The 15,508-nt window shown below is 39.3% G+C and overlaps 1 protein-coding gene across 4 annotated transcripts in view; it reads right to left on the bottom strand.

Annotated features, from left to right (window-relative positions):
- LOC130090616 (uncharacterized) overlaps positions 1 to 15,508 on the bottom strand; it is a 145,557-nt gene that overhangs the window by 121,571 nt on the left and 8,478 nt on the right. The window contains exons 7-12 of one of the 4 annotated variants that reach the window (XM_056258069.1): positions 11,947 to 12,074; positions 11,567 to 11,845; positions 11,219 to 11,314; positions 10,979 to 11,126; positions 10,738 to 10,820; positions 10,555 to 10,655 (exon numbers count right to left, since the gene is read on the bottom strand). The exons of 2 other annotated variants lie outside the window; for them this stretch is intronic. In XM_056258069.1, the coding sequence (XP_056114044.1) occupies positions 10,575 to 10,655; positions 10,738 to 10,820; positions 10,979 to 11,126; positions 11,219 to 11,314; positions 11,567 to 11,845; positions 11,947 to 12,074 (815 nt within the window). In that variant the 3' untranslated portion in view covers positions 10,555 to 10,574. Of the gene's footprint in view, positions 1 to 10,554; positions 10,656 to 10,737; positions 10,821 to 10,978; positions 11,127 to 11,218; positions 11,315 to 11,566; positions 11,846 to 11,946; positions 12,082 to 15,508 lie in introns of those variants that run through there. One more of the 4 variants, XM_056258068.1, reaches the window with a different exon arrangement.

Below are 15,508 nucleotides of genomic sequence, written 5' to 3'. Positions count from 1 at the left end.
TGACATACTGTCTTTCCACGCGATTCTAAAGACCTCTAAATTAGTTTGTTTCCATTTACGCTCTAGGTTACGAGTTTCTCTCTTGATAACATGTGTAGTACTATTGTACCATGGTGCTTTCGTTTTTTCTCTAACCTTTTTTAATCTAATTGGTGCAACAATATCTAATGTACTAGAGAGAATGGAGCTCAAACTGCTGGTCATGTCCTCTAGTTCATCTGTTTGTTTGGGTTCTCTGAGCAGCTGAGATAGATCAGGTAAGCTATTTGAGAATCTATCTATAGTGGTTGGAACGATTGTTCTGCCTGGTCTATAACGTGGCGCAACATGACAAATTTCAGCAGTACGTATTATACAAGTTACCATGTGATGATCAGTGAGATCGTCACTTTGCGGTATAATATCTATATCGGTTAGATTGGTTCCATATGATATAATTAAGTCTAGTGTATGATTTAGACGATGAGTGGGACCACTGACGTTTTGCTTGACCCCAAAGGAGTTTAATAAATCTGTAAACGCAGCCCCTAACGCATCATTTGTGTTTTCTACGTGTATGTTAAAATCTCCAACAATTATTGCTTTATCGACATTGACCAATAGATCTGAGAGAAAGTCTGCAAACTCTTTTAGGAAATCAGCATATGGCTCTGGAGTTCTATATACGGTCGCCAAGGCTAGAGATAATAGGGATTTCTTTCTTACATCTAAGAGCGTAACATTTAGCACAAGTACTTCAAACGAATTAAACCTGTGACCTGTTTTCTGAGTAACATTAAGAATATCTCTATAGATTGTTGCAACACCGCCGCCACGACCGATCAGACGGGGCTCATGCTTATAACAGTATCCTGGTGGACTACACTCATTTAGACCGAAATAATAATTTGGTTTAAGCCAGGTTTCAGTAAGGCAAAGTACATCAAAGCTATTATCTGTGACCATTTCATTTACAATAACCGCCTTAGGTGTGAGTGATCTAATGTTTAGAAGACCTAGTTTTAGAAATTGTTTTTGTTCACTGATATTTAGAATTTCCGGTTTAATTACAATAAGATTGTTCCTAGATCCTACACTAGATTTATTGTTTGGCCTCACTAAACGAGGAATAGACACAGTTTCTATATAATGTTCTACACTACTTATATCAATTAAGTTGGGAGAGCAAAGACTGTGATTTGGACTTTGACTTACTAGTCAGATGGTGTGTAACGTCTTGGAGATGTTGTCTGACAGAACAGCCGCTCCGAATCTGCTGGGGTGCAGGCCATCAGCACGGTAGAGCCTAGGTCGCTCCCAGAACAGATTCCAATTATTTACAAAAAGCAGTTTTTGTTCATTGCACAATGACATTAACCATTCATTTAGTGCAAATAATCTACTGAACCTTTCTTGTCCTAGTCGGTACGTGGGAAGCGGTCCAGACACGATGATCGTTGCCTCAGGCGCTGTGCTGCGTACCGTCTCGATCAGGCTCCTGTAGTCCTTCTTCAGAACCTCCGTCTGCCGCAGCCGGACGTCGTTCGTCCCCGCGTGCAGCACCACAGCTCCGACGCGCTCTTCACCGTTCAGGATCTCGGGAACCTGTGCGGCGACATCAAGAACATGAGCACCAGGAAAGCAGTGAGTGCGCACCTTACCCTTACCTGAGGTAGCGCGGACATGACGGACCATGGAAGTGCCGATGATCACGGCGTCGTCACGTTCCGACTCGCGAAGAGGGGAGAAGCGGTTCCGGGTGGAGATCTCGAAGACCGGGAGGGGCGGAGAGGTTCTTGCTCTGGTCCTGGCTCGTGTCTTCCGCTGTGGGATCACCCAGGGTCCATGGTGTTGTGTCGGAGCCGGTGTGAATGAAGCCAGAGATGATCGCGTCCTCCTGGGCAGAGAAACGCACGGAGTAGACGAAGTCGGAGTCAAAAAGTTACTAACCACTGACTTGTGAGCATCGGCGCGTGACGTTTCAAGCGCTGATCGCCGATCCCGCAGCTCGGCTTGCTTCTCCAGCAGACCACGGATCTGTTTCTCCACCGATTCCAGCTCCAATCGTACCGAAATCAGCTCGAATGTGTCCTTACCTGCACTCAGAGGTAACGTTAGACACACATCCGATATGTTCGCCAGATGAACAGTAAATTAGTAGTGATACTACCAATATCACTACTAATTTAGGACTGGAATGCTGGATATAACCTGTTTCCTTTCAGTGAAAACGGGTGTAAAATCAGACGCTCGATAGGCGCAAGCCCACGCGTGAAATGCTAGCGGGCTAAAGGCTAGTAGCCGAGATTCGCAAAGTTGGATCTAAGTAGAGATATCAAAGCAATCCGATTGTTTTTTATAGGGAATAGTATCGAGGATAGGTTCACACGATATAAAAATAGAAAGTGCTTGTTAATGAATGAGTGGTAAAGAAGAAAATCAAGGATTAATGAATCAATTCGACGGAGCTCGAAAACACAAACAAAACTTAATTACTTAATTAATATTTAATTAAGTAAACCCCACAATTAATTGAGTTTTTGGAGTTTCTGTTGTAACGTCTATTGCAGTTTTCATCCACTAGATGGTGCCATTGTCTTTGAATAGGCCTTGTGATGAGTGTTTTTAACCATTTGATGTGTATGTGAGCATTGCAGTGTGTTTGGTTTGTGTCACTGAGTGTGATGTAGTTTTAGTGTAGCCTATAAAAATAGTGTGTACAAGTTCACAGCAGACCAACAGAAACAGTGATAGCTGCCATTTGGCTGAACAATTGCTGCTGCTCATTTTCATGAAACGTTTTTTATTTTTTTAAATATTTTTTTCCTCTATATTAGTATAACAGTATTAACAATGCAACATACAGGAATACATATAGTCTATGCTTACAATGCATAAAAATACAAACTGCAAATAGGAAAGATGAAAAAGAGAAGATTTGATGGTTACTTTCTAGAGGGGAGGTTAAAACTATGTAAAAGTGTTTTGCCTCAAGGAGTTAATTGAACAGTGGTCATATTTCTAGAATATTTTCACACTTCCTTTTAGATTGATTTACAAAAGAGCCTTTTACAAATTTGGACATAGACATCATATCAACAAAGCTAAAGTAGCCTAGTGTTTTTTTAATAGTACAAACTTCTCAGCTGACATAACTTACAAATTTAAGCTCATTAATATCTTCGAATAAATATCCATTAGATTACCGTCCTTTTAAATTACTATGTAAAATTAAATTTTACAGCAACACTTTTAATGAAGGCTGGAGCATGTAGGCCTGTACACACTCCAGTCCAGTTGGTGGCGCTAATGCACCTCTCAGCTAGTTTGCCAACCGACAATAAAAATGAAGAAGAAGTCGAAGTTTGAGAAAAAAGAAAAAAAATCAAGGCTGACGGCGATGGGCTTATCGACGACGTTGTGCACTGACGGAGTACCCTATCCACATCCACACACGTAGCTGTCACACGACAGTCTCCTTTGTTAGGTTATCTGTGGCACTATCCACTCGCCATACGCGCGCACCTCTCCAAACGGACGAGGCGTTTATACTTGACGCGCTCGCCGTTGTGCTATTCTGTGAAACGACAGGGGGCGACTCGGAGTAATTCTCCTCTAAACCACCAGGAATCAGCAGTGAAGAAGTAGTTTGCCGTTTATTAGTAGTTTATTAATAGCTGATTCATATTAAAAGAGTAATAAATGCAGTAGGTGTATTGTACTTTCTTGTACAAACTCGTTAAACAACTGAAGCCTTATTGAAGAGTGTTTAAACCTTAATTTCATCAGCAGGGCTTACTTCTGCTATTGTAGGCTTATTTTATAAATGTAAGCAGTTACTTTAGACAAGTGCAAACTGGGTGCTTAATACAAATGTGTTCCTATTCCTATGTGTTCCAGACAGATCAGGAGAATTAGAACTGATGATTTGGAAGCAGCTTTTGCGATCCGTTTTGCATTCTGATTTGATCCAGGGAGAAGTTGAAGTTGCTGTGCGTTCCTGCTTGCCTGTGGACGGAGTACAGGTAATCCTGGAAAATGATTTGGCTGGTGAACGAGTTTGGCGGATTGTTTCACCGAATTTGGTGAAACAATTCAATTTGAAATAAAACAATTTGGTGAAATAAATCACATTATTTGTGTCGACTTTTGACACGAGTGATAACATTTTTACCTGTTCTTTTAATGGGTTCCCGTCATGCGTGATAACAAGGTCTAGGAATAAAATACCAGTTGATGTTTAATTTGAAACTATAGAGATGTTGAGTGCACCTTTAGAAATCCCTTTCATCTTGTCTGTGTCACGCAATGACTTGATTAAAGAACAAAAGGCTGACGTTACTTTTATTGAATTGTTTGATCGAGTTGTCCCTTATGAGTATGACACAATCGTAAATCTTTCTTCTGGATATTATATCTAGGGGAAGATGTGTTGGTCCGAAAGTGTAATAATTGGTGATCCTTTTCTACAAATTGTAGTACCTGTCTCTCCGTCAACTTGTCTTAAAAACGGCACATGACACATCTGGACATTTGGAAGTCAAAAAGTTGCTTTTGAAACGTTTCTTTTGGCCAAAATTGAAGCGTAATATATTTAAGTATATTCAATCGTGTCAAACATGTCAGCTTACTGGAAAAACAAACCAGTCTATGAAACCTGCTCCTCTGTATCCAATTCCTGCTGTCAGTCAACCATTTGAGCATCTTATTGTGGACTGTGTTGGGCCACTACCTCAGTCAAAGGCGGGGAATGAATATTTGCTTACTGTTACTGTATGTGCCAATTGACTAGATATCCAGCTGTGTACCAGTTCTCTACACAGCTGTTCTCTAACCGCAAAGTTAGTTGTAAAAGCACTGACTCGGTTTATATCAGTGTTCGGAATACCACAAATTATTCAGTCTGATCAGGGAAGTAATTTTACTTCCAATTTGTTTGGTCAAGTTTTGAAACGGCTTCATATTGAACATAATCTCAAAGTCAGGGAGCACTGGAAAGATTTCACCAAACATTAAAGTCTTTACTGAGATTGTACTGTGTTCAGATGAATAAAGATAAGGAAGCGGGGTTACCTTGGTTAATGATGTCAGCTCGAGAAGCCGCACAGGACAGGAGAGTACCGGATTTAGTCCGAATGACCTTGTCTTTGGTCATGTCCTTGTCTTTGTCTTTGGTCCATTATCTATTTTGTCTGCAGATTGGGAAAAAGTTGATCCACCAAAAACTATTTTATCCTACAGTATGTGGTCCATATACTGTTGCTCCTCAAATTTCTGATCTTAACTATTTGATTAATACGCCAGATCGGAAAAAGAAGACTAGAGTGTCATGTAAATTTGTTAAAGCCTTCTTATGGTTCTGAAGATTTAGTTGACACTAAAATAAATCAAGACAACGTTGATATACCTAATACTGGTATTAAAGGGACACTATGCAGCTTTTTTAGCTTAACTGAACAGCTTCAGAGTTATTGAAATGGTTATATAACTTCTTTCGGGTTGAATGGTGGGCGTCTCGACCCCCCCTGGTGCCTGTGAGCGAAAAAATCTCACTTGCAACTTCGGTGCGGTGGGCCGCGTCAGGAAGTATCGCGTGATATCAGCTCTCGCGATGTAACATATTCCTTTACGGCAACTGCACACATACACACAGGAACAAGGTATAGATGGATGGAGTTTGTCACACTATCGTCATGGCTGAGCCGGCATATAAGATGCAGAAAGCTAGGAAAGCATTGTCGGAGGAACAGAGAAAGAGGAAACGGCAGACTGACCGAGCGAGGAGTCGGACACGAACATAGGCATAATTTGCTGGTGTGTTATGTCCCCATTGAAACTTCTCGCGGCACGGATGTAACGTTACCATTACAAACAAATAAAACATCTCCAGGTAACTCTAGTAGAGCATTCATTTCGTTCGTTTGTTAAATAAGAGGCGATCTGAAATGTGTTATTTTTGAAATCAAGTGACCAAAGTGCTCGTTGCCTCTGCGATCAGTGGTGCAGATAAGTTACAGTGTTCTGTTGTGACGCGCGCCTGAATCCGTTGCGGGGACTGAGAGACTCTCTATATTTTGTTATGGTGAAATCACAAAATCTAATGCACAAAAAACATGTCCCTGCTTGAAATACAACCACTTATAAACAATCGGTTTTGATGAGGAAAATAAACTATACTACTAGTACCGATTAACCCAGAACCTCTGACACACTTGGCAAAAGTTCTGCCTCTGGACCATTAAAATTGTCGGATCTATGTATTTAATCACGTGAAAATTCTCACCACTAACAACATATATTATATCTCATTAAACGACAAATTAAACACAATGTACTATTGTATACTATGTAACAGGCCATGTCACGCTCTGAGTGAGTGGTATTTACGACAGTAACGTTAAATTCAAGTACTCCACAGTAACTCTAGGCGTCGCTGTTTGACAAAAACGGGATTTCTGCATAATGCCCCTTTAAACCTGTTCTGCATATAGGTTTTTTTTTTACTAACCTCTTTCCTTGGTTGAAACACTGATTGACAGATTACTGTACATACTCTACATTTAGGTACGTTTTACAGTATCACCTATTTCTGTACTGTCTTTGTGAAGTAAAGCAAACAAAGTAAATATTTCATTTGTTAAAATACTAAATGCTGATTCATGTGTTGTCATGGCAACAGTAACCAGCAACACAACAATACAAAAGAAAATGGTTTCAAAGGTCTATCATTACATATTACTGACATACAATGACAACTTGATACAATAGATTAGAACTGACGGGACTGAACACAACACAACAGAGAGCTAAAATACAAGATGAACACAATGACTGACTAAAAAATTAGTAAAATACTAAAAAAAAAAATAATCAGACACTAGGAATTAATTATTAACCAATGAAACTTTGGAGTATTTAGATTACTAGTGCAATGCCCGTGCAAAATCTGTTTTTGTGTGTTTTTAGTAATTGTTGGTTTGGTATGTCTGAGTTACTGAATAGCCTAGGCTACTATTACACAGGAGCCTAAACTCCGAAAAAACGATAACGTTAAGTGCACCAGAATACAATATAATATTCAGAATTAAACAGTGTAGCTGATATACAGGTTCAGTAGTTAACATCCACAAATGAATAAGCGTGACGATTCAGGGGATTCAGACATTGGCTGAAGGAGATTCACAGTGAACTCAAAGAAAACGCTGCGCTTGAGCAAACAGTTTGTGAATAGGCTACTACAAATGATGGATGAATAAAATATAATATTCAGATATTTTTAAACCACAACCCTCTAATGTCAGAATGTTTATTTTGGGGAGTGGCCACTCAGTGTGCAGTGTGAGAGGGGGAGTGGCCACTCAGTGTGCAGTGTGGAGGGGGAGTGGCCACTCAGTCTGCAGTGTGGAGGGGGAGTGGCCACTCAGTGTGCAGTGTGGAGGGGGAGTGGCCACTCAGTGTGCAGTGTGGAGGGGGAGTGGCCACTCAGTGTGCAGTGTGGAGGGGAAGTGGCCACTCAGTGTGCAGTGTGAGAGGGGGAGTGGCCACTCAGTGTGCAGTGTGGAGGGGGAGTGGCCACTCAGTGTGCAGTGTGAGAGGGGGAGTGGCCACTCAGTGTGCAGTGTGGAGGGGGAGTGGCCACTCAGTGTGCAGCGTGGAGGGGGAGTGGCCAATGTGTGCTGCTTTTACCTATATATTTACCGATATCTTTTGCATTTCTAATCCAAACAACATCAAACTTGGCACTGCACTTACTCGTGCCCGTAGCAAGACACTTGTCAAGTTTGAAATCCATCGGACTAACGGTTCGAGAGATATGCGAATAACAGATATGCCCATCCAAAATCAGTTTTTGTGTGTTTTTAGTAATTGTTTTTTGGTGTGTTTGAGTGCTCATTGTTACAATTACACAGCAAAAGTTCAGTAACATTTTTATTTGTGCATGGTTGAAAGCAAATACTGATACTTACGGAGCCCCCCTAGTCCCATTTTGTCAAAAAAAATGAATTATATCTCGTAATTAATATTAAAATATAATCTTGAGGCCACGAGTTACTATCTTGAGGCCACGAGATAGTTATAATTTTTTTTTTTGACAAAGTGCGACTAGGGAGATACTGACATAATGACATACAATAAATATGGAAAATTGAACTACATGGTTGCCAAACAATTTATATTGGGGATATTATGGTGACATGTATTTGGGTATCTGTGTACAGGTATCAGGCGTTTAGATTAGATTAGATTAGCATTAGTGTCAACTTTGTTGTCATTGTGCAGATTACAATTATAGAGACAATGAAAGGCAGTTAGGGCTTTTTTATGTTTAGTTGGTGAATAGCATAGGCTACTATTACACAGTAGCGATAATGTTAAGCGCACCAGAATAAAATATAATATTCAGAATTAAACAGTGTAGCTGACTTACAGATTCAGTTAACATCCACAAATGAATAAGCGCAACGATTCAGGGGAGGTTCAGACCTTGGCTGGAGCAGCTACACAGTGAACTCAGAGAAAACGCTACGCTTGAGCAAACAGTTTGTGAATAGGCTACTACAAATGATGGCTGTGAATAAAATATAATGATCAGATATTTTTAAACTACAACCTTTTATCATTTAACATAATCTAAACATCTTCAATGTGTGCTTCTTTTACTGAGATATATGAATAACAGACACACAGACAGACGTTTCTGTAATTTATAGATGTATGTATGCATGTCTGTGTATATATTATATTTATATAAGCTGTATATTATATGTGTGTGTGTACTGTATATATTTTTTTAATCCCGATTAATTGATTTGACAGTATGTATGTGCAAAATCAGTTTTTGTGTGTTTTTAGTAATTGTTGGTTTGGTGTGTTTGAGTGCTCATTTTTACAACTACACAGCACAAGTTCAGTGACATTTTTATTTGTGCATGGTTGAAAGCAAATACTGATACTGACATAATGACATACAATATATATGGAAAATTGAACTATATTAACTACTGACAACTAACTAATTCTAAATAACTATATTCAGAAGTAAACAGTGTAGCTGACTTAATGTTTAGCTGACAGAATGTTTATTTTTAAACCACCATTTTTAAACCACAACCCACTCTAATGTCAGAATGTTTATTTTTAAACCACAACTTATGTGATGTCGAGCATATTTCTTTGCAATGGTTGTGCTTTTCCATAAAAATAGGCTTTCAAGTATTAAAATGGACACAAAAACACCATTAAATGTATGATGTTATCTACCCATGCACTATATTAAAAATCTTCTAAAGTCATATGATAGCTTTGTGTGAGGAAAAAAACACAGACATTTATGTCATTATTCCTTGATATTCAATGACCGGATCATTGATTGAACTGAACTGAATGAATCATTCAAATCAGTTCTGTAAACTGCATCATCAGTTCATTGAAAACATTCAAAAAAAAAAAAAAAAAAACGTTTTGCTCACAAATGTTGGTCACATTGAAGAAATCTCTTAAATGTGCATAGAAACCTTTAGTGCAAAAGATTTAAAGGAGAACTCCGGCGCAAAATGAACCTTTGGTCTAATTACACATTGTTACCTAGTCAACCGTTATCTGAGATTTGTTTTCATGATTATCGAATGTAAATAGTTTTATCTCTAAAAACAGTTTAGCCTATAAAGCTAGTATAACGGTAGTATATTGGGCATAGATCAATGACAAATAAAAATCGCTTGTTAATACCACTAACAAGGCTCAAAATAGCCCCACACTAGCACGGTAGCATAATGAGGCTCCCTACCTTCAAACCGAAGCATTGAGAACTTTGTCAGTGTCCAGACAGTTTAATAAGAAGATATTTTAAACATACAGTCAACTTCGTGTATACAGGCAGAAGCCATCTTTGAAATACAGCCTTTCCCAGTCGATCTATGAACGCCGATCCAAGCCTGCTGTTCACGCTCACCTTATCATTCTCACCAGCGCACTTGGATCGGCGTTCGTAGATCGACTGGTAAAGGCTGTATTTCAAAGATGGCTTCTGCTTGTATACACGAAGTTGACTGTATGTTTAAAATATCTTCTTATTAAACTGTCTGTACACTTACAAAGTTCTCAATGCTTCGGTTTGAAGGTAGGGAGCCTCATTATGCTACCGTGCTAGTGTGGGGCTATTTTGAGCCTTGTTAGTGGTATTAACAAGCGATTTTTATTTGTCATTACACTATGCCCAATATACTAGCGTTATACTAGCTTTATAGGCTAAACTGTTTTTAGAGATAAAACTATTTACATTCGATAATCATGAAAACAAATCTCAGATAACGGTTGACTAGGTAACAATGTGTAATTAGACCAAAGGTTCATTTTGCGCCGGAGTTCTCCTTTAAGGAAGTTATTGTAAAAATGGAATAATTTGTCTACATGGAAAAAGACTCTTTTATAAAACGGATATATGGATCTCTTTTATAAAACTTTGATGCTGTTTTGTGCCAATTTTTTAATGAAACCACATGTAAAACTGGGGTCTTTACAGTCTTCACATGATCAAATGGATATTTGATATCAGACAATAAGCGAACCGGACTGTTTCCTGAAGTAGACTGAATTTACGGCTTTATCTTTTGCACTTTTCTTAACTTCAGCTCTATGTTGCTTGGCAGACCGTTCTTGACCAGCACCTGTTTTATCTGAAACAAAAGACAGACAGATCAAACTAGCTATTATCTATTACCGTATTTTGTAAAAATATTTGTAGTAAGTGTGACGTACTTGCTGTAAAACAATCTCAATGTTTCCACTCTGTGTAAGATCTGAAAATGAGGAAAGTTTCACTTGAAGTCCAATGACGTTGTCTAAAGGGAAACACAAAGACATACTGTACACCTAAAATACTCATATTTGTTGACATTTAACATACACAAACATTACATGGGGTTATATGTTATTTATCCAAAAAAAAAAAAAAAAAAAACTCTTTATTATCTATTTCTAGAAAGACAGGACTTCTTACTTTTAGAGGTGTTGTGTCCACTGTCCACCCTGAAGGCCCATCGACCGGGAACATTGACATTACTGGAGTTCTTGAGGTTTGAGATGAAGCTCCCATTGATTGATACAGGAATCACATAGTCGATGGAGTTTACGGTGTCATAACCAGCCTGAAAGTATGTAAAAACCATAATCATATAAATAGTATAAACGCTAGTGAATAGTAACATATTGATCTGATACAGAAAACAGTTTCTTTTACCTCCACCGGAAGTCCTGTTACAGCAATGTCTCCATAATTCATCAGAATAAATGAAAAACTACTGCCTGCAATTAAAACAACTTGAAACGAAGTTTCCTGAGAAGATTGAAAAAGAGAATCACTTTAACCTGAGCATTTACATCTTTTTTATATACAAAATTAAATTTTTGTATTATTGAATATTATTTTTATGAGCATTACTGACTGATCTCATTGTTATTTTTACTGTTTTAATTTATCATAATATTCTGTCACTGTCAGAGACAGTGTTTTCTGAAGTTTTCAGAAATTTTACTGAATTGTGAATAAAGTGAAAACATTTACATTTAATAAGTATATCAATCTTACTGTGTTAGAGATGGGATAGTAAGCAACTTTATCCCACGTTGCAACAAAGACCCAAGAAGCGCTGAAGGCCAGATTTGGGAAATGATTGTTTATATCCTGAGTGGCGCGTGTGAGAACACTTCCATTAGTGTACTGATGATATGAAACCACACCTCGCACATGGTTGTCAAGGTCGGTCCAGAGACCAGCAATTATATCTTGGCTTCCATTAGCAGGAAAGGAGTAGGGAATATATTCGGATGAAGGCTGGTTGAATGTGAGGTGTCCATTATTATTAACCTGAAACATGAGACATATTGTCAAAATCACAGCCACAGGTTTTAATGATAACAGATGAGTTTATAAAGCATTCACCATTCACATTTAGTTAAAATTCTTACATAAATCTGCTGGTATGTGCGGCCAAAGAACAGAAATGGACCCAACAGTGGAATATCTGAGGAGCTTCCATCATCAACAGCAGGGTTTATTGTGTCTCCTGCTGATGAGCCGAATGGGTAGAATATTCCTGGTGCCAAGAGAATGAACAGAAATCATTTCTGTTACCTGATGTTTACATTCACTGATTTATGGGGCTCATATTTGAATCTGGCTGATTAGTAGCAGGACAATGATGCCCTCTGGTGGATGACTCATGTGGATATGACTTTAAAACACCACTACATAATTAATAGTCTTGCAAATGTTTTTGAAGAAACAAAGTGCTACAGATAACAGTGTATTTTCAGGAAGAGATTAATGTCTATCTACTAAAAGCTTTTTTCCCCCCTAATTTTTACAAGTACTGCAGCATTGTCACGATTTGGTCTTGTCTCTGTCACGTTTTGGTTTGTTCATCTCATGTTCCATGTCTGTCTTGTGATTCCCTGTTTGTCATGTGATCCTGCCATGTGTCTTGTAATTGGTTAATCGTCTGTTCATTGGTCACAGGTGTCCCGTGTCCTGTTATTAGTCTGTGTATTTAATGGTGCGCTCTATTATAGCCAAGGGGGTAATCCATCGACCGGAAGTTGAAGCCGGCCGGGTGCCGCCATGTTGTAGCAGAACTTCACTTGCGTTAGCATTTCCATTGACTCCCATTCATTTTTGCGTCACTTTGACAGCGAATAACTTTACATCTGAGGCGTTTAAAGACTCCATTTGTCCATTATTTATTTCTAAAGAAACACGACAATGTATAAAGGGCTCCATTACCTTCTATGTTACACTATGGCCCCGTAGAAACAGATTTAGTAAAAATAGGCTAACGATTGCGTCATAACCACTCGACTCTCTGTCGCGCTGTACAGAAGTTACCGTACAGACAGGAGGAGAAGCTCGCAGGCAATCGGGGGGACGTCCCGTCAAGGGAGAAGCCCATAGATAATGAGTCCATAAAAGCAACGGAATTCTTACTCCTGCTCACTCACGCCAAAGAACTCTTTGCTCAAGTTCCCCGTCTCTGCAAGATTAACATTGGCAGTTTTCACGCACAGCTACTAGAAGATTAACGTCTGTCAGACAGGTTGCTCACGTCATCAAGCTTAGTTTGAGTCGGTCTGAGTCTGCGCGTCAGGAACGGAAGTTCTCAAAAATCGCTAAAAGTGGGCTTCAACTGTCTCAACTGAGTTCCAATGAGATCGCTCTGTCCATTTCTTTTACTGTCTATGATTATAGCCAACGAACCGACTCGGACCTCGGATATGACGTCACGTCCACACTTCAAGCGTTCTATTATGTTTTGGGCGTCCGAGTCGGAGAAAATAATGGACGCCACCCGTTGTAATGGTAGCACTGGCTGAGTACCAGGCGCTCCAAAATAAGTATGTGCTTCACCTTACAGAACACCGAGGAAGAACTTGAACTTGAAAATGTTCACTTTATTTCATGTTTTTCATGTTAATCTTCTGTTAGCAACGCTAGCAACGTAGTAATTGCACTCACAACAACCGATTCCCATACCTACAGGGGACGCAGTAATACGAGTGATTATAATCGTCATTTAAAATACCAAAGCGGTTCAAAAACAATGAAAACAATTCATACTTTCAAGTCACACAGGGCGCAGCCATCTTGAATTCCGAAACGGAATTCTTGCTCGGTGTCCTCACGGTTGTCCGACGTCCGAGAGGAGAAATCCGAGGAAAGGGGGCGTGTTCCTACGCAACGTCTGTCTTCCGATTCGGATCTCCGAGACGGATAAATAATAGAACGCACCATCAGCCCTCATGTTTGCCATGTGTCTTTGTCAAGTATTGTTTTCTGTGACCACTGTTGCGTAAATCCATGTCCACGATTTTGTTTCATGTCATGTTTTTGTTTCATGTTATGTTTTGATCCTGTTATATGTTGATTTTGAATAAACTGCACTTGGGTTCTCTCGCTACAACTTGCCTCCAGTGGATCCATTACAAGCATACAGAGGAGCTCAAAGCTACTGTAGCAGACATGAACTAAAAGCCACACATCAACACATACTTATTTGCACGATGTTTTAAATATATGCAACTAATCAGACAAACACATTATATGAGGTTGTATGAAATTTATCAAAAAAAAATATATATATCTCATCAGGGCCGGACTGGGACACAATTTCAGTCCGGGAAATCCTACACCCATCCAGGCCATCCTATGCACTCAAATAAAATTTAGAAACACGGACAACCCTATTTTTCCCCTAAATTACATTTATTTCACAGTATGACCATAACATAAAAACATAAACAACCAACCTAGAAGTAAAGCAGTCCTAATATCAAATGGGTCTGCACATAACGTTATACAAGCATTTACTCTAGAAGTCCAAAGCTGTTACTACCTCTCTACGGCTGCATTTACACTGCAGGTCTTGATGCCCAAATCCGATTTTCTGACTATATCTGATTTTTTTGACGACCCGCTTACTGTACATCATCTTTTAAAAGTGACCCGTATCCGATTTTTGCATTTACACTATACACTGCTGAAACTACCAAATGTACATAGACATATACACTAGATGTCGCCTTGGCTACGGCAGTTCATTAGAACGAATGCGTCAATAGAGCTGCCATCTTGGAACAGGGGAGCCCCTCCACTTTAATGCATCAGCATCAATGTAGACAAAGGTCTAACGGAAATAAAATCACCATAAATCATCATGAATGCGATTTTCTCGTTTTTTTGGTTCCCACGGTCAGACATGTATCATTGATTCCAGAAAAAAAAAAAAAACATTTTTTAAAACATTCTTCCTAGTTCAGATTTCATTCGTGTGAACATCATACACAGCACAAAAGTCCGCCACCATCAATTAATTAGAAGTAAAGGCAGAGATTGCAGCGTTACCTAGCTGTTCCAAGACCCCTGTTCCAAGATGGCGGTGGTTTTGACGCATGCTTAGAACCCCAAGGTGATGTCTAGTTTATATGTCTATACCAAATGTAGACGTCCTGACCCGGAAAAGGAAGTAAAACAGCACGAAATACAATGGATGCAGATGCGACTAAAATTATCCAGTGTTTTGCTTTCCACAATATTTTTAAAAGTCATTAAGCTTTTTATCTTACGGTGGCACTGTAGCCACGAGCGCTTAAAACCGTGCCTCCCCATATCTCGTGAAATGTCTTCAAACACGGATTTATTTCTGTAACAACCCTGCATTTTTGCCTGCACTGTCTCTTCGCCCCAAACACTCAAAAGACATGAAACCTCCGCATTGCTCCACTGTGTGTATCCTTCGTCCTCCATCGCGCCTATAATAAGTCATGTGATCTCAGCTGGTGGTGTCCACCTGAGTTGACGTCACTTTTTTAATGACGTACGACTCGCATTTATTGGGGAATATCCGATTTGTCTGCTAGTGCTTACATGGCACACGCAAATGCACGTATCCGATTCATATCCGATTTATTACCACATATGAGTGAGGCCTGAATCCGATCTGAGAAAATCGGAATCCATGCGTTTTTTTCTGCTTAC

This window comes from Rhinichthys klamathensis, unplaced genomic scaffold (genome assembly GCF_029890125.1).
Source record: "Rhinichthys klamathensis goyatoka isolate OS25496 unplaced genomic scaffold, OSU_Roscu_1.1 h1tg000148l_1, whole genome shotgun sequence".
In the NCBI taxonomy this organism is placed as follows: Eukaryota; Metazoa; Chordata; class Actinopteri; order Cypriniformes; family Leuciscidae; genus Rhinichthys; species Rhinichthys klamathensis.
The sequence above is the reverse complement of the archived record's forward strand: the minus strand, read 5'-3'. Positions and strand labels throughout refer to the sequence as shown.